Source organism: Typopeltis vanoorti, chromosome 10 (genome assembly GCF_054136105.1).
Source record: "Typopeltis vanoorti isolate ZY-2024b chromosome 10, IOZ_Tvanoo_1.0, whole genome shotgun sequence".
Classification (NCBI taxonomy): Eukaryota; Metazoa; Arthropoda; class Arachnida; order Uropygi; family Thelyphonidae; genus Typopeltis; species Typopeltis vanoorti.
In genome coordinates, this window is record NC_143558.1 from 16027948 (window position 1) to 16048698 (window position 20751).

Here is a 20751-nt window from a genome sequence, read left to right on the forward strand (position 1 = left end):
CTGTTAACGTTGTATGTTCCAGTAGAGATTTATACACAGGCCCGGCTGGTGGCGTGTGCGAAGTGTGCAATATACACAGGCGCCGCAGAAGAAAAGGCGCCTAAAAGATGTCAAAAAATATGAGATAAGAGTTTAAACAACGAATGGCACATAATTATGAATGTACATCGTCTTCCGTTTGGGCCCCCTTCAGATCTTCCCGGAAACTAACAAATAAATTCTGAAATTGTATCCTGGACCTGATTATATCACTGTAATTTTTGATGAAAATTTACGAAAAGATACCTAAAATAGTTCTTCTTTATTTTTTGATGTATCATACATCAATTTATGATTAATTGTTGAGTTCCGTGTTATGGGCCGTATCCCAATTTTAATCGGATCGGATGCATGTGGTTCGGCCCTAAAAGTCGGATTACTACTGATAACTCATTCTTCTCGACATTCGAGCCCCTGTTATATTAGCGGGCTGTTACGGCGACGTCAGCGACACAAAATAATCGGCGAACTCTCGAGTCCAATGCGAAACATTGTTGTAAAATTCTTATCTATTTTCGTTGAATCTTCAAAATTAATTTATATATTAATGCAAAATTAATGTAAAGAATATTTAAATAAATCTGTTTTATATTATTTTGAAAATTTATATAACTTGAAAAAATTTGTATAAGCAGGACTAATCCGTAGGTAACATTATACTCTAAAGCGGTTTTCATTTGTTTTTCATTTCTTGTTCGTTTTATTCACACTTGATTCAAAAAAATCTTTTTTGGAAAGGCGCTGAACGTTAATCGCACACACAAGAAAAATACTATGCGCCCATGCTTGTACATAAACACTGCGGCACTGCAGCATCCCCAAAGTAAAAACGAAAAAATTAAATTTTATTTCTGTTTCTAAATAATAACAATGCTGACAACATTATATAAATGCAATACAACATGTTAAAGGTTGCAGCTTATGTTTTGACATTGACTGAATAGTTAATAATTGGAATTGTTCGATTAACGCTTTAGATTAAGTGTCGTAATGTGGAATCCGATACTGCTCGTTGAGCAGAGTCGCTACAGATAAATTGTATGCTTGCGTGCGTTATTTCTGTGTACGAAAAACTTTTATTATTGCTGTGTGTTTGTGGTGAGGGTGAAATATTTTTAATAAAGCAATTTTTAATAAGTAAATTTCCTTATTAATAAATTTGTTGCTGATCAGGAAAAAAATGAATTATTTTTCTTATTTTGTATATGCAGCGCTCCCACTTAAAATTTCCGCCGGTAGCCACTGGTATATTCCCTTGTTAGTTTGCCTGTTTTTTGCCAGATGCAATACACGTGTTTCCGAGAAGATCTCTGCCATTTCTCATGAGAGTAGTTTACTGAAAATTAGTTTAAAATGGTCTTATAAAGTTTCTTCCACTGCTTGGTGGTATTCTAACTTAGTCTTTTCAGCCAACATCGTATCGTCATTATAGATTGAACTTTGGATGCTATATATAACTAGTGAAATGCTATCGCATATCGATAAGCTGCGTGTAGTGCCTTTCACTACCTTACTGGAGTGCCTTTCACTACCGTCTTTCTTTTTTACATGCATTGCACAACACATTTTAATAATGGCTTTTATTAAATACGGATATGCACTAAATATGTTGTAAAAATAAATAAATAAATCAGCTAACGCCTTCTATTCCCGTATAGGAAGTAGGCGAGGCCTTTTAACCCCATCTAGCTTTTGGAGACTGAGTGGGCAGTTCAATCTCCACCGGTAGCCAATCAGAGATAGCTGGCCCATGTCTATCACTAATTAGATGAAGAAGCTGGAAAACAAGTGCTGCCATCTCTTGGTACCTAATCCTAACAAGATATGTTACTGTCTGACATAATGTGGGTACTACGGTCGATTTTCTTGAATTTATGGGATGAAAAACCCGAGTTTTCGGGAGGAAAATCCCGTTTGCCCGTGCCAGAGATCGACTAACTCGGGAATCGGTCGAAGAAAGGCTTACAAAAAAGTTCCTCCAGTCGGAGACTAGACTTGAACATAAGTCTGACTTCAAGCGACCAAGCGCAGAGGACGCAAGCGCCACTTCCACTGAGCTACACAGGCCTCATATTGTAAAAGCTTTTAGCAAAAACTGCAAATTGTTTTTGGTATGCATATTATAAAGCTGGAAGAAGTACTAGATGAGCCGGGTGCTGGTCCAGGGTGTTGTGTTACTGGAGTACTTTTCACTACCGTCTTTCTTTTTTACATGCATTGCACATTCACCAATTAAGACATGAGGCGCTCAACTTAAAATTGCATTGGGGCGCCAGTATCCCTAGAGCCAGTACCGTGATTGTTTGTACTAGACAAGGACCATTCTTCCTCTGGAAATTCAGGTTTTTAGCTATCTGTTCTAAAACTCTCTCTCTCTCTCTCTCTCTCTCTCTCTCTCTCTCTCTCTCTCTCGAAAAGTCATGGTTCTTTCATAATTGATATTTGTTTACTGGTATTAAAATTCATTGTTAGTGTGAGATTATTATTCATTAGGCCTTCTAATTATATTTAATGTAATTAGAAGGCCTGTGTAGCTCAGTAAAAAAAAATGCTCAGATGAATTATAAGGACTTTAGTAAAAACTAAGCACTGAGCAGATTACCATGTAAAAAAAGATTGTATGAACACAGATAATATACACAATGTGAAACCATAAAGACATATGTCAAAGAAATATGCCAATTAGAATGAGCATACTATGTACAGCATGTATATAATTGTAAATAGATGTAAAATAGGATGTATGAAATAGTAATTTAAATGTTAATATAAGTGATTAAGATAGAATGATATCAATGCATGACATATTGAAGGGGGGGGGGGAAATGCTCAGATGAAGTATAAGGACTTTAGGAAACGCAAGGCACTGAGCAGATTATCATGTAAAAAAAGATTGGATGAACACAGATAATAGACACAAGGTGAAAAAGAAACTATAAAGAAATGTCAAAGAAAAAATGCCAATTAAAATGAGCATACTATGTACAAAATGTATATAATTGTAAATAGATGTATATATATTTATTCCTATTCAGATTGTACATAGATGCTTTGTTGTTAATAAAATATATGTAGCTCAGTGGAAGTGGTGCTTGTGTTCTCTGCGCTTGGTCGCTTGAAGTCAGACTTAAGTTCAAGTCTAGTCGTCGACTGGACAAACTTTTTCTAAGCCTTTCTTCGACCGATTCCCGGGCAAGCGAGTTTTTCCTCCCGGAAACTCAGGTTTTTTTATCCCGTAAACTCAAGAAAATCGACCGTAGTACCCACAACATTCAGACAGTAACATATCTTGTTACTGTCTGAATAACCTGCCATCTCTTGGTTAGGTACCAAGAGATGGCTTGTTTGCCATCTCTTGGTACCTAAGTATTAGTGATAGACATGGGTCCGCTACCCCAGATTGGCTACCAGTGGAGATTGAACTGCCCACTCAGTCTCCAAATGCTAGATAGGGTATAAAGGCATCGCATACTCCCTATAAGGGAATAAAAGGCGTTAGCTGATTCTTTTTTTTTGATGTAATTAGAATTTATGAAATTTATCAGAATAACATGCCAGTTCATGCTTTTGAGTAAAGAGATTTCGAAAATAGTTACTATGTTTATTTTATTTTATTTTATGCTCTCCATTTGAGAAATAACTTTCCGTGCTACACTGAAATGCGATTTGGAATTATTGTTAATGCTGCTGTGATCTGAAAACAAATAAATAAGGTTGAAATTATTCAATTTTTCCCTTTGTATCAGCTTAGTTTGGATGTAAAAATATTTCTATAAAATCGTGCTCTTTAAATATCTCTTGTCTGTTTCACCCTAATATTGAAAATGAAGTAGTCTTGCACTTTGAGCTAATTTCTCTCTCTCTCTTTAAAATTAATTTCGTTATTCTATTAAGTATAGTTTCTGGGAAAATTCCCATGTTACTCCTCTTAAACACTATTAATATAATTACAGCTATTATTGCCTGTTTTTGTTTAGGAGTGTCCCATATTCTAATACATTGGCTAACATTACTCAAAAAAGGGGTATAAATATTTTAGGGCATAATGGGTGAGTATAGAAGGCAATTATGGCAGAATAAAAGAGGTGGAAAAATGTTTTGTACATACCTTGTTTTTGGTTCTATGATGCCTTCGAATTCCAAGATCCTGCTGAAGGTTATATATAAACGGGGGGAAGAGGGGGAAGGAACATGGGGGTGTGTTTTGACGCGGGAAATAAGTTTGGAAACCCGGGTTACTATTAATAATATATACATATGTATATATTATTTTGTTTAGGGCCGCATTTTTTGTGGGGCAGAGAGGGGGGAAACGAAGGGGAAGAGTATCCTTATGTGGAAACTGGGACAGGGGTTAACGGGGTGTGGACCGTTTCGGTCGTCGTCTGACCATCATCGGAACTTTGTCAGAATGAGTGTAGGGCTATGTCAAGGCTGCAAGTTGCATCTACCAAATTAGGGCATTTGTGGTCGCTACAGGGCCGGAGACGTGGCTTAATTTGGTAGTTCTGGATCGTCCAACATTCGGAAATTAGGTAGGGGTGGTGGACGTTGATAGAATTTTCATCGCATTTTATGGCAATAGTTTCGGATATTCTAAGCATTGTTTCGTTGTCTTGTTTGTCTATGATTATGGCCTTGTCGATTTGAGGGATGTGTTTTAGTTCAAGGGCGTGAGCTGCAATTTCTGTCTTCCCTGTACTCTGTGTTTTGTTTTCTTTTTGATGTTGAGATGTTTTTTTTTTTTTGTATTCAGATATTCTGGAATGGGAATATTGCAATCCCTGAAGTCCTCTTGTAGTCTACTCCATAAAGACCTAATAGCTGAGCCAGTGTAGGTGATGTCACAGTCTTTTTGACAAGGAAATTTGAAGACTACGTTGTGGTGTTCGAATATTTCTTTGTGAGTGAGAGATTTAGTAGGTTTTAGGAGAGTTGCTAATTTTTGGTTCGTGGTGAATACTATCTTATAGTCTGTGTTTTTGAAAATGTATTTGTAGGCTTTGTATGTGTTTTCGATGTATGGCAATTTGATGACCATACGTGTCGGGAAGTCTGTTTTGGTTGTATTATTGTTAAGACGGGATTTTGCTGTACTGTTCGCGTAATTTATTATATGTGTGGGATAGTTGCGATTTTTGAAAACCTGTGTTAAATACTTTAGTTCCGTGTTAAGATAATTGCCGTTGGTTGAGAATTTGTAAGCATTGATAAATTGTGATAGGATGAATGATTTTTTAACGGAATATGGGCGGTATGAATTGAAATGGAGGTAGTTTCCGATATGTGTGGGTTTGTGGAATATCTTCGTAACTATCCTGTTATGGCTTCTGATTAATGTCAGGTTTAAGAAATTGATGGATTTGTTCTGTTCTGTTTCCATAGTGAATTGTGATCTGTTGCTATAATCGTTGAGGGATGTTTGTAAGGCGAAGATGTGTGTTTGCCAATGCATAGAATATCGTCTACGTATCTGCCATAAAAGGTGATGCCAGGGGGGGGGGGGAGTAGAAGTGATTCAATGTGTGCCACGAATAATTCTGCTAGTTGTCCTCAGATGTTTTGGCCCATTGGGAGACCGAAAATTTGAACATATAAGGAGTGTTGAATTTAAAGAAGTTGGCAGATATTGTGAGTTTGATCAAGCTAATGATGTCATTTGGTCAAGCTAATGGTGTTAATTTTGTGCGTGTAGAGTGTGATCCTCAGTGAGTAGTGTGTGTACGATGTCTAATGTTCAGGGGACATCCACGTTGGTGTATAATGAAGTTGCATCTAGTGAGGTGAGGATATCATCATGGGATGGAGTAGTGTTATTTATTTTCCAGAATAGGTCGTCTGTATTTTTGATCATACAGATAGACGTTGTTAGTAGTGGTTTGATGAGTTTGGCAACAAATTTTGATAAAGGAGCTGTGGTGGTGTTCTTGTAGGAGACTATGGGTTGTATCAGATAACCATCTTTGTGGGTTTTGTTGTTCCCGAACATATAGGGGGGTGCGTGCAGTGTGGGGGTTGTATGTCTCATTGTGATTTTATCTATTTTGTTTTGACATTTTAAGGTGTGTAGGGTGCTGTTTATTTGTTTTATGAGGTCGGGGTTAGGATCTTTGTGGATTATTTGGTAGGTGTGTTGGTCTTTTAAGACGGCCATTATTTTGTTGTGGTAATCAGTTTTGTTGATGATGACAACAGTGTCTCCTTTGTCAACTTTTGTGATCATGATATCTGGGTTCTTCTTTAAAGATAAAAGGGCTCTTTGTAAGTTGGGAGTAATGTTGGGTTTTACTATTATTTTGCTATTTATAATATTGTTCATTTTTTGGAATATTGTGTCTCTGTTTGGGTCATTTTCAAGTTTCACTTGGATTTCAATGATGATGTCTTTTTTCGGTACGTATTTAGGGGATATCGCGAAGTTAAGTCCTTTGTATAGGATGATAATCTCGTAAGGTGTGAGGATGTGGTGTGACAGATTTTTGATGGAGTTGTCATGTGTGTGGGTCGTGAGGCAGTGGTGTCTGAAAGATTGGGAACAGTATGTGTTATGTATTTTGTGCCTGTTAAGGCATACCATTTTTTTGTGTGTCGAGCTTCAGTTAACCGCGCGTAGTCGTTGATGTGTGTTTGGACAGGGGTTAACGGGGTGTGGACCGAAACGGTCCACACTCCGTTAACCCCTGTCCCAGTTTCCACATAAGGATACCCTTCCGCTTCACCCCCCCTCTCCCCCCACAAAAAATGCGGCCCTAAACAAAATAATATATATATATATTATTATTAATGGTAACCCGGATTTCCAAACTTATTTCCCTCGTCAAAACACACCTCCATGTTCCTTCCCCCCGTTTATAAACAACCTTCAGCAGGATCTTGAATCAGAATTCGAAGGCATCATAGAACCAAAAACAAGGTATGTACAAAAAATTTTTCCATCTCTTTTATTCTGCCATAATTGCCTTCTATACTCACCCATTATGCCCTAAAATATTTATACCCCTTTTTTGAGTAATGTTAGCCAATGTATTAAAATAAGGGACGCTCCTAAACAAAAACAGGTTATAATAGCCGTAATTATATTAATTCGTTATTCTAGTTTATTTAGAAATACCCCTAGCGTCAAAAAAGTGAAGAAGGAAATTACTCTTCTATGTTCTGGTTTGTGTGCTATGTCTTCTAGTAGTTGGTCTGAAAAAAAGAAGAGTACTGGTGTTCATCCAGCATATTTAATGGCTTTTTCTGGAGAACCACGATCCTCTTATTTTCGTAAGTTTGATGAAGACAATAACTGTATTAAATAATTTGTTGTAAATCATTTAAAGGTTGATAAAGTAGGTTAGTCCAGAAAACATACTAACGAATATGTCAATGGTGTCGCTTGCAGATTAGAAACGCTTTAATAGACTTTTGTTTCCCTGTAATTTCCCAAAGTTCGAAAATTATGATAATTTAAGGGGAAAACTTTATGATGTTGGTAAGAATTCAGTTTTATCAGTCATTTTGAAGAAAAGATATACAAATAACATTTGAGTTCATTGTAGATCTAAAAATCACTTTGGAAGTGTGGTCGTATTCGTATATCACCGATCTAATACTGATATGATTATTATTATTATTATTATTATATATATATATATATATATATATATATATATATATATATATATATATAAAAGGTCATAGTTTATTGTCCTAGTTAGATAAATAAATTTCATACATTTTTTGAAAGAATTAAAAATTCGGCATATTCTTAGATAGACTTATCATAATTCCAAGAGCAAAAACAGCCTTGAACCTTGTGAAGAATTTATGTGGCAGCGCAACTTGTCTCTCTGCTCATATCTGGTAATCATTTCTACTTAATTTGGTTGACATTTGATTAACATAAGTTTTGTGCAATGCAGTTAGACAAATACAGCTACAGATCTGTTTATTTATACACATGCATTGTGTTGCGCTTTCCCTTCTGAAACCATGGTGTAATGTAAAATTGTGGCATATGTTTTTCATATTTGGATGGCTGTTAGAAATAAAAGAAATAGAAGGGTGAAGCTTAAAAATACCCTCCTCTTTGTTGTTTTAAGGATACTTGCGACATAAGACTGAATGATATAATCACGTAATCACAAGAAAGATATTTATTTAACCAAATATTTCGGTCTGGAAATAGCAGACCATCGTCGGTGGTATTACAAGAACAGTTTAAAAAATATACAAGCTAGAATACTAACAATAGATCGTTGAAATTAGAACATGCCGCGTGATGTTATATCACTAAGTATGAAACGAAATATTTTGAAGTAGAAACATGATTGAATTTGCTATTAGAAAAAAAAAAAAAAAAAAAAAAAAAAAAAAAAAAAAAAAAAAATTAATGAGTAATCTTGATTAGGCTTTCCCAGATTTTTGATATAGATATGCAGTCATTACGATTCAGGTTGGGATGATGCAGCAAGGCCTCCACGCTTTCCTTGAACAAACGTTCGAACCTATAACGGGATCTATGTAAGAGGCGCGTTTTGGACCAAAGGATGCTGTGGTCAGTTTCAATCCCGTGTTGAGCCAAACCAGACTTTTCAGGTTTATTGTGAAGAATGGATGATTGATGTTCTTGGATTCTTTTTTCAAGAGAACGTCCAGTCTGTCCAAAGTAAGAGAGATCACAGTTGCAAGGAATTTGATAAACTCCAGGAAGAGATAAAGTTGAGCGTTTGTCTTTAGGAGAAGGAAAATGAGAAGACAATTTGTTAATAGGAGAATACGTAGCTGTTAAATCATATTTCTTCAAAATTCTTGCGATAGGTTCTGAAATACCGGAGATATAAGGAATAGGTACTCGACGTATTGAATCTTTGTTGTTTTGTGGAGGATTATAAGATGTAAGAAGACGTTGAATACTTTTTTCAGAAAAGCCATTGAGTTTCATGTGTTGCTGGATAGTAGAAAGTTCTTTCTGTAGATAATCAAAAGTAGAACAATTAGTTTTGGCTCTTTTGATGAGACATTTTATAATTCCTGTTTTATGACATGGATGATGGGCTGAAACTCAATGGCTTTTCTGAAAAAAGTATTCAACGTCTTCTTACATCTTATAATCCTCCACAAAACAACAAAGATTCAATACGTCGAGTACCTATTCCTTATATCTCCGGTATTTCAGAACCTATCGCAAGAATTTTGAAGAAATATGATTTAACAGCTACGTATTCTCCTATTAACAAATTGTCTTCTCATTTTCCTTCTCCTAAAGACAAACGCTCAACTTTATCTCTTCCTGGAGTTTATCAAATTCCTTGCAACTGTGATCTCTCTTACTTTGGACAGACTGGACGTTCTCTTGAAAAAAGAATCCAAGAACATCAATCATCCATTCTTCACAATAAACCTGAAAAGTCTGGTTTGGCTCAACACGGGATTGAAACTGACCACAGCATCCTTTGGTCCAAAACGCGCCTCTTACATAGATCCCGTTATAGGTTTGAACGTTTGTTCAAGGAAAGCGTGGAGGCCTTGCTGCATCATCCCAACCTGAATCGTAATGACTGCATATCTATATCAAAAATCTGGGAAAGCCTAATCAAGATTACTCATTAATTTTTTTTTTTTTTTTTTTTTTTTTTTTTTTTTTTTTTCTAATAGCAAATTCAATCATGTTTCTACTTCAAAATATTTCGTTTCATACTTAGTGATATAACATCACGCGGCATGTTCTAATTTCAACGATCTATTGTTAGTATTCTAGCTTGTATATTTTTTAAACTGTTCTTGTAATACCACCGACGATGGTCTGCTATTTCCAGACCGAAATATTTGGTTAAATAAATATCTTTCTTGTGATTACGTGATTATATCATTTATACCCTCCTCTGTTTATATACAAATGCAAGAAGTATAAGGAATAAGTCAGAAGAGTTTATATCATTAGTTATTACAGTCCAGCCTCAGATAATAGTAATATTGGAAATGTGGTTGACTGGAAATGATATCTTGACTGCCATTGAAGTTGATGTAGTATTTTTTAGAGAAGACAGAAATTATAAAAAAAAAAAGGAGGGAGGAGTGTATTACTGATAACAGATGAGTTGTGTCTATGTATGTCTGTGGAAGTAGGGGTTAAAAATGAGAGTGATTTTGAAAGTGTCTGGTGTGAAATAAGTGTTACTAAAGAGAGATATTTAGTTAGGGTGTGTTACAGACCTGGGAATAATGAGCAAGATGAGAAAGAAATGTATAGGCAAATTAGTTTAGCTAGTGAAGAAAGCTTTATAATAATGGGGGATTTCAATTTTCAGAATATAAATTGGAAAGAAGAAATAGCTTATGGGAGAAAAGAATTTCTTGTTCTTAAGGAAACACTATCTTATACAATTGGGGATGGAAGGAACTCATGAGCAAAATGTACTGGATTTAGTGATAACATTGCATAATGTAATTGTTAACAACATATCAACATTGCCACCAGTTGGTGACAATGATCATGTAGTCCTGACTTGGGAGGTGAGAAAGTGTGCAGAGGCATCCAGAGTAAAAGGGTACATGTATAAAAAGTAAAATACATGAGTAAAAGGGTACTACAGGGCAGGAGATTATGGAAAACTCTGAAAACAGCTTGAGTTTTCAAAAGTTTTTCAATATGGCATGGATCATAGTTACAAGGAATTTGATGATGGTAATAACAGACTGAATATGGAAATTAAGCAACAATTGCAGAAGAAGAGAAGATGATGGAGGAAATATAAACTTCAAAGATGTGAACAGTTGCATGCAATTTATAAAGTGCAGGCAAGAAGAGTGACAAGTATAACAAGAAATGTAAAATTAGAGTATGAGGAGACTAGCAAAACAGGCTAAGATTAATCCCAGTGAGTTTTTCTGTCTCCAGTGAGTTTTTCTGTTTGATAGAGCTGTTGGGTCACTCTGTTGGATAGGGATGGTGAAGAGTGACAGAAAAATTGTGTAGTTGTTCAGTGATCATTTTGCTAAGGTAACGATACTATTCTAAGGAAACTGGAAGTTGAGGAATTAATATTTCAACTTAGTTCCTTAAAGGTGAATGAGGAAGAAGTCTATGATTGTTTAAGTCTTGATATGAATGGAGCTGACACTTACGTTGACTCTGTTGTTTAGTGAGACTTTAGTATCCTCAACAATCTCTGAGTGGAAAGAGGGCAAGATTGTTCCATTACATAAAGGTGGAAGCAAAATGGATGTTTCAAATTACATACCAGTTTATATGGAGTGGTTAAGATCTTGGAGAGATTGGTTAGGAATAAAATACAGGATTGGACAGAAAAGGAAAAAATTCTGTTTAGAGGTCAACATGTGTTTGTTAAAAGGAGGTCTACAAAGTTACATTTTATAATAAGGCAACTACAGTTCTGGATACAGGTGGTTCATATATACAGTGATACTTCTGGATTTTACAAAGGTATTTGACAGGCTACCACATAATAAACTGGTGGATAAGTTATGGCAAATGGGATTTGAAAATCAGTTAGTTGATTGGATAGCAAACTGGCTTTCTAATCAATATCAAATGGTGGTGTATAGAGGTGCCATGTCTCTCAGTAGGAGAGTTACAGTGGAGTCCCACAGGGTTCTGTTCTAGGGCCACTGCTGTTCAATTTGTTTGTTAACAATATTGTTGTGAGTGATTTGCAAGCTGATATTCAGCTTGCAGATGATGCTAAGTTATTAGGAATGATGCAGATGTACTGCTGCTTCAGAGCAGTTTGAATAACATGGCTATGTGGGCAGACAAGTGGGGGATGTCAATTTAACACTAGTAATGTAAGGTTTTGCACTTTGGATCTCAAAGTAAAGCTGAATATCATATTGGAGACATTGTATTACAGGTGGTGGAGGAAGCATGTGATATTGGTGGATAAAGAATTGAAGTTCAAGGGACATATTGCAAAAATAATAATGACAGGTAGAGATAAGGATGTGATCATTCTGCTGTACAAGGCTTTGATTAGACCACATCTGGACTACTGCACATTGATTTGGTTGTCTGCATTCCTAGATGAGAAGCAAACTGGAAAACGTTCAGAGGTGAATCACAAAAGCAACATCTGGATTGTGGAATACTGACTATGAAAACAGGTTGAGAGAATGTAAATTACAGATGCTAGTCAATAGGTGGAAGAGGGGCAATTTAATTGAGACATAAATGGCTAAAGAGTGCTTATCAAATAGATACCCAGGATATTTTTCAAAGGGTTGGAGGGAAGGGGGATAGAGACAAGAGATCATTCTTGGAAGTTGTATGAAGGTGTGGTGCATAAGAGAGTGCAGCATGAATTTTTGCACGGAGAGTGGTTGATGAGTGGAATTTATTGCCATGAGATGGTGAATGCATAAACACTGAACCAATTTAAAATGAGGTATGATAAACATTATCTCTGTTAGAATGTATCTTACTGTTGCCTCTCTCGATGAGTCTTGACTCCAGGAAGTGTTTGTATAATAATAATATTTCTAATCCAGTAATAATTGCAATAACAAATAGCAGTTGGTTGACAGGCTTTTTAAAAGATTTGTTTGGATGCCAAAGGCATATGTGAATATCTAATGAAAGTCACTAAAATTTAATTTCTGCACCTCAGTGATAATCCTATGGTTGTATCTTTGGTAGTTTATCAACTGTATGTGGTTATTGGGAAATTTTGTTGACTATTCCACATATCATCGTGCTTGTCAAAGATTTATGCCTAGAGTGGCCTGTTCCTGCCTTAGCAATTGTCATTGAATCTCTTAAGAGATTCAGCGATCCTAGGTAGTTAAATTAATTCACCTAGTCTAAAATTTTATCTATTTTATTAATTATTATTTGGTCATCAGCAAAAATGAGAATGTTTAAGCTCACAGTAGGAGAAAGTTTAATACCTAAATTTTTATTTCATTTTATTATTTCATTTAGATAAATATTAAAAAGAGTTGTTGAAAAGGGACCTATCAGACTCCTTGGTTTAGCTCTCTCTCATATATGATAGTTCATAATTTAATCTTATTTGTATTGGATTGTTTTCATATATACTTATGATAGTTTTTAGAATATTATTTGGCATTTATTTGTCTTTCTTTTATTATTATTATTATTATTAAGAGAGACCTCCAGGGAGTCAGAGACACATCGAGAGAGGCCACATACTACACACACAAGCTATCATACTTATTCTTGAATTCATTCACACTGCTTGCACTCACAACATCCAATGACAATTCATTCCAATCATGCACCACCCTCTGAGAGAAAAATATAGCCCTCACACCCTTCTTGGCGGCCTTCATTCTCAGCTTCCAAGGATGCCCCTCTCGTCCTTCCCCCCACCCTCCATAAATTTAAAAAAATCCATCAATTGAAATCCTGTATGACCCTTTCAGAAGTTTGTAAGTCTCAATCATATCACTCCTCTTTTTCCTGTTTGCTAGTATCTGCAGTCTACAAATTCCAAATTTTCAATGTCTTCATAATCAGCATTCCAGAATCCTGATATCATTTTTAACACTCTCCTTTGTACTCTCTCCAGTATATCAGAATCACAACGGAAACCAGGAGACCAGATCTGCGCACAATAATCCAAGCGAGGTCTTATCAAGGCCTTGTCAAGAGGCAAAATAGCATCCTTATCTTTACATGTGAACTTTGTTTCAGCATTGCAATTATCTTTTAAGTTGTATTTGCAATATTTAACACATGGCCCCTAAACTTCAACTTCCTATCTATTAACACTCCAAGATCCCTAGCCTCATCAGTTTCTTCTAGCCTAATCCCACCAATATAATACGACATTGGATATCTAATCATGCCGAAGTGAATGACTTTACATTTACCGACATTAAACTGACGCCCATTTTCCCATGCCCACAATTCCAGCCTATTCAAATCATTCTGCAAAGACTGCGTATCAGCAGCATTCCTGATTATCCTGCCTATCTTTGCATTATCAGCAAATAGCTGTATGTCGCTTGTCAAATCCTTCCCAATATCATTAATGTACAGATTGAATAACAGTGGACCAAGCACTGATCCTTGTGGTACACCACTTGTTACCTTAAACCTTGCAGACTCAGATCCCCCATATACCACTTTTTGATATATGTCAGTCAGCCATCCTCTTATCCATGCTCCTGTTGTATAATCCAAACCCATTTTCTCAAATTTATGCAGCATCTGCCATGCTGTATTCTGTCAAAAGCCTTAGCAAAATCCAAAAGTATCATGGTGTATCCATTCCCCTTGTCTATTTCAATGGTAACATTGTTATAGAATGTGAGCGAGTTGCTAAAACATGACCTTCCCTTAGTAAATCAGTGTTGTTCATTGCAAAGTAGATATTCATTGTCAACCTATTTCTGAATGCGGACCCTAACCAATTTTTCCAAAATCTTCACTACCACTCCTGAGATACAATTTGGTCGATAGTTGGATACATTGATCTTTGCATCACCCTTGTGCAATGGAATTGCCATACATTCCTTCCATTCCTGTGGAATCTTCCCTGTTCTGAGACTCATATTAAACATCCTAGTCAAAGGAATGGCCAGTTCAGCTGAACACTCTTTTTTAGCACACATGCTGATATTCCATCAGTCCCTATTGCTGAATTCTTATTCAGTCTTTGCAACAGCTCTAATACCTTGCCCTCACTCACCTGCGTTCCTTCATCTAGTGAAGAGGTAACAGTGAGCTCAATGTTGCGTTCACGAGGTTGATAGCTTTTAGCGAAATGGGCACTCATTAACTGAACAACCTCTTCTGCATCTGTAACCCTCATGCCATCTGTATTTAGAAGAGTTATTCTTTCATATTCATTCTTTTACTTGCAGCATATCGATAGAATTCTTATGGATTGTCTTTAGCACGCAGAGCCAGTTTCTTTTCATAATCAGACTTTGCTTTTCATACAACAGTTGTGACTATTCTAGCCTGCTGCTTATAATGTTCATAACGGACGTCATCCTTATGCAAATGGTATTCCTTCTACATCGTCCTTTTCTTACAAATCTCTTGCTTAATAAGATTACACATCCATTTGACTCCTACTCTATTTATTCTTCGAAATCTCTGGACACATTCTGATATCGCATCATTTAAATATTGTTTAAATGCTTCCCATGCACTGTCGATATTCTTTCCATCCAGCAACCGATCCCATTCCACTGAACTCAGTATACTCCTCAGTTGGTTATAATTTCCTCCTTTGTAGTTCAGCATGTAACCTTTTCTGAATGGAACATTCATAAACTTAGTTACTTCCTAAGTGATACCGCATGATTACTGTCACCAACTGGAGGCAGAATAGTTAAGTCTTTAACTGAAACACTCTGACACTATAATCAAATCTAACACTCTTTGACCTCGAGTTCCTTCTGTCACATGCTGCTTGAGGAAGTTGTCCCTTAACAGCTCAATAAATATATTTTCATTCTTCTTATGAGATTCTACTGCTACCCAATCAATATTTGGATAATTAAAGTCTCCCATTATGGTTACTCTTTTTGCACTCACCTTTTCTATTTGATGATGCATTTCTTCATCACCAGCAACCGATCCACCAGGTCTGTAACAACATCCCACTATATAATTTGTCTTGTTAGATTCCACCTCACACCAGATGGCTTCAAACTCACTGCCACATGAAATATTGTTAATAGTATTACTGCATTCATAGGTCTCAACTCTAACTGGATTTAAGTCATCCACTATCATTAGCAGCATGCTCCCTCCTCTCTTATCCACTCTATCCTTCCTAAAAATGCTGTACCCATGACACTCAATACCAGTTAGTATGTCTGATTCTGATAGCCAGGTCTCACTAATTCTTACAATCTGAGGTCGCAATATATTGACTAAGGCAACAAAATCTACCCCTTTGTTGCCTCAGTCTGCCTGACACAGTTGGACAACTTGCAGATCTCTATTCTTCTCTAATGCCTTACACATGTAGACATCTTTGCACACATGTGATGGGTCTGAACCGGACGAAAACAAACCCAAAATCATTCTCGTCTTGTCAACATTTCCATGACAAAGCCCATTCCCATCATTAACACAGTTATGTAACGTTGTCACTCTTACACTCGCATTCACACCATTCTTCCCTTTATAATTTAGTGTCCCTGACTCTGTGTGAGGTCTCATTCGAGTTATTAGTTTTTCCCAGACTTCTCACATCACACTTATTCAGGTGTAGGCCATCCCTGTTATACAAATCCAATCTTCCCACAAACTCACTCCACACATCCAAAAACTCGCATCCATTCTTTCTACATCGAAAGAATGGATGCTAGTTCTTTTTACATCCATTCTTTCTACATAGATGGCAAACAATTCGATGCTCACTATTCACTCTTGCCTCTTCCAGCAACCCTTTCATGTCCTCTCTCATGCTGAACTTATTGCCAGTTAAATTGTTCATTCCTACTACAACTACAATTTCGTTTACTTTTCTTTTCTGTTTTTTGAATTACTTGAGTTATATTTTTAATTTTCGCTCCAGGAAAACTCGATGTCATAACTCTCATCACCATATTATTAACTTTTTATTAACGATGTCACTTACCTGATTTTCGTTATTTCCTGACTTACCTGTTTCCATGCTTTGTTGTTTCTTATTTTCCTGTTCATTTTTCTTTTTGTACCTATGCTCATTTAAACGTCTCTCAACTTTTTGCAATTTTCTTGTTCTCGCCTGCGGTGCTTTTTTTTAGCATTACCTTTCTTTCCCCTTTTTTGGCTTAAGCCATTATAGTGTATATGTATTAGTATACGTATTAAAACCATTTTATACGTATACTAAATATTAAAATATCTTAATAAAAAAATATGATAAATACTGAATACACTATAAAACACTAAAATCTACACCAGTATACTACCAAACACTAATTTTCTAAGGAAAAACACAATAAAAACAGACAAAAATCACCAGCTTTACAGGAGCACTAAATTTGCCAACCAACACTATGTGTCCTCGAACCAAAATATATTTATTTTTGTAACAATGTTATTATTAGACACCTCCAGGGAGTCCAAAGACTCATCAGGGGAGAGCGCTTGCTCTACAACTCTGTCTCTGCCACTCAATCCATTTATTGCCGACCACAACCACTAGTATTTCCAAAGACAATCACAAACATCCATGCCCACAGCGGGATTCGAACCCACAGCCTTTGAACTGGAGAGCGGATACACTAACCACTCGGCCAGCCAGGCTGGCTATACTTTAATATGCATTTTAATATGTACTGTGATTATTAACATTATTACTGTGTGTATGAACATATTTTAATATGTATTCTCTTCTTTTCTCTATTATTAACTATTATTATTATTAATTAATTATATATTCTATTTATTCAAATCGGAAAATTTTTGAAATCATGAATGTCTGCATAAAAGAATTGTGGTCATGTACCACAGCCTGTATACCTTTTTTAAGACAATTTGTGTTTATTTTGTAGTAAGATTATATTTAATGATATTTAATGCCATTTAAATAGGATAACATACTGTACCATGGCTGTTTGTGCTTCTTGAAATTTAAAGAACAAAACTTTTCCTAGATTCGAAATTAAACAGATCTGAGAGAAGCTAACCTGATTTCAAAATAGATAATAAAATGTGTCATTTTGATGCTCCTCAAGCAAATTTCATTCTTCGTAAGACTTTTTTTTTTGAAGTGATAGTAATGAATTTTATTTTTGTTTTACACATATACCATAATCCTCATCCGTGGGTTCGATATCTGTTATAAAATGTTAAATGAAAAATTCCAGAAATAAATAATTTATAATTACATTTGGCAAAGTGGATATTAGATCCAACATTATTTCAAAGCTGAATGTTTGTAGAGACTATGAAAGTTTCATAAGTTGACATGAAATCTTACAAGAAGACAATCCTTGGCATCATCTCCGAGTTGCCTTAGCTACCTAAGTCAAATAGTGCAATGTAAGGCAATTTGGAGATGCCAAGGATTGTATTCTCGTAAGCTCTCAGGTCAACTTACGACACTTTCATAGTCTCTACAAGCATTTGGCTTTGAAATAATGTTGGATCTAATATCCACTTTGCCAATGTAATTTTACATCGCCTAAATGAAGCACATGGCTCTTTCTTTTAGTAATAGACAATTCATAAGTTTTAAATTGCATGCCGTTCTAAGTAGTTTTCGGTTATCAGATTGACTGTTACAGTATCACAGTACATGTGTTCAATTAATCCTTATTTTACTTAATTATGGCCCCAACGCACAAGAGTAGTGATGCTGGCAATTCGGATATACCAGAGAGAAGCCATAAAGTGCTTCCTTTTAAGTGAAAAAGGTGAAAGTTCTGAACATCATAAATATTATTATTACGTGGCACCTCCAAGGAGTTCAAAGACTCATCAAGTGAGGGCACCTACTCTGCAACTCTGTCTCCACCAACTCAATTCACCAACTACAATGAACCACAACTACACCAATGCCATCTATTGCTAACCACCACAAGTATTTTCACAGACAATCACAACCATCCATGCCCATGGCAGGATTCGAACCTGCAGCTTTTTGGCTGGAAAGCAGATATGCTAACCACTCAGCCAACCAGGCTGGCATATATATATATATATATATATATATATATTAAATAATAATAATAAAAAAAATGTTTGCCGAGGTTCACATAACGAGATTCATATTGTTATAATTGTTCTATTTTATTATTAGTTATTGTTGCTAATCTCTTACTCTGCCTATTTTATAAATTGAACTTTATCGTAGGCATGTATGTATGTATAGGAAAAAACATAGAATTAGGGTTCAGTACTATCCATGATTTCAGGTATATGCAGGGTGTCTTGGAACATATCTTCCGTGGATAAGGGAGGACTACTGCACATATGTATATATTTATTTTTCTTTTCAGAACACGATGATCGTGGAGGCCAACGTCGTATAGCCGTTATGGGCAACACAGGTCGATTTAATAAAATGAGATCACGTAAACATGGGAGAAAATTTGAAGGTAATCTCTTTTTAGCTAAAATTTAATTTTTTTTTTTTTTTTTTTTTTTTTTTTTTTTTTTTTTTTTACCTTATCCCAATTAGTTGCATAATTAATGTTTGCAGGCAAGGTAATGATCAGTTCTCACTCATGTTGGCAAATGTATGTTTGCAAATTATTAATCAATTTTCTAATAGGTGACATCCAAAATATTAAAAAAAAAAATTTGCAAATAGGTTGTTTTGGAATTAATCTTTCATAATTTAATTTTTTGTAGATGAATGAACTCTTGGTCACACAGTAACTAAGTACACCATTGTCTCTCTGTAAAGTTGGGTGATGTTATTTTTTAAGAGTTCCTTTTTAATGAAAGATATGTTATGAAATAACTTCAGTAGATTCTGCAGGACAAATCCACCCAAGTAGTCTTTGCTTTCCTGACTCAGACTGCCCCAAACTATCTAGATAATTTATGTAAAAATTACCACTGACTGGGTTGATAGTCAACAGCAGACTGAAGCACTAAAGAAAATGTTCTAAATGACCACATTCTTGAAGAAGTGAATGATTTTCAGTACCTTGGTTCCTACATCGATACTCTGACATAGTGAAAAGACAGCCCAAAGCTCTTCAGTTTCATCATCATCAAATACCAGATATGTGCGCTCAAAAGGTGTACAGGATATGATAGGACATGAAATACTTGAATAGATAGGAGGAAGTTAGTATGTAGATAGGAAATTACTAACTTCCTATCTACAATTTAATCTGTTACCTATCAAGACTCCAACATCATCAGATCTGATATTTCTATCTTCTAAGGCCCTGTTCTTCAGTCTGTGGTCTGCCAAAAATTTTCCTGAAAAAATCATGTAGCGGCTACATAATTCGGGCGCTACATTGTTGCACGGCAAGCGGGACGCTGTACACGACAATGTAGCACCCAAAGTATAGGCGAAGTGTGAGTGGCCATTGCATGCCAGTATTGTGTCGGCTCACCTGTCGACGACACGTTGCAAAAATTCTTATTTTATTGTGCTCGTCCGTATTGTTTTCTAATATTGTGTTGTGGTATTTCAGAAAACAAGTTGTTTCTTTTGTAAAATTTGAAACCCTAGAAAATGGAGACAAAAAAAGTCAAACAGAAAACCTTTTAACCTTTAGTAGAGGCAAGGAAAATATTCAGGAGAAAAGTAGTGATGGTACAGAAAGTATGCCAAGTACTAGTGTTTTAAGTTTAGAAGAAACAAAGAAAAAGAAATATGTTGATACTTGGAAATGTACAATACAAACCAAAAAAAGAAAAGGAAACTTTGTTAGGCATTTCGACAAGAACTATTTAAAGCTTGGTTTCATTGTAGCCCCTAGCAGTGAACTGTCGCCACGGCCTTTGTGTGTAGTATGTTCCAAAATTCTGTCAAATGACACTCTGAAATCTTCGAAACTTGCTCGTCATTTGCATTCGAAGCATAGAGATTTTGATAAGCCACTGGACTTTTTTCAAAGATTACGTGACCAGATGAAAAGTGAATGACAATGATGATGACTAGTGACAAGTCGTTGCTTCAAGTGTCTTATTTAGTTGCTCTTCGAATAGTTAAAATGAAAAAACTGTTTACTATTGGTGAGGAGTTAGTAAAGCCTTGCATCTTAGATGTTGTACGAGAAATTTTGGGTCCGGAAGCCACTAAAAAAACTGGTGGCTATATCGCTTTC

General features: G+C 35.8%; 1 protein-coding gene across 1 annotated transcript in view; it reads left to right on the top strand.

Annotated features, from left to right (window-relative positions):
* The first annotated feature begins 7204 nt into the window (after window positions 1–7204).
* The window catches only part of LOC150102188 (nuclear RNA export factor 1-like), a 195317-nt gene continuing 181770 nt past the window's right edge, over window positions 7205–20751 (top strand). Inside the window, exons 1-2 of the mRNA XM_090398890.1 lie at window positions 7205–7305; window positions 18958–19056. Of these exons, the coding sequence (XP_090255016.1) occupies window positions 7209–7305; window positions 18958–19056 (196 nt within the window). The 5' untranslated portion in view covers window positions 7205–7208. The remainder of the gene's footprint in view (window positions 7306–18957; window positions 19057–20751) is intronic.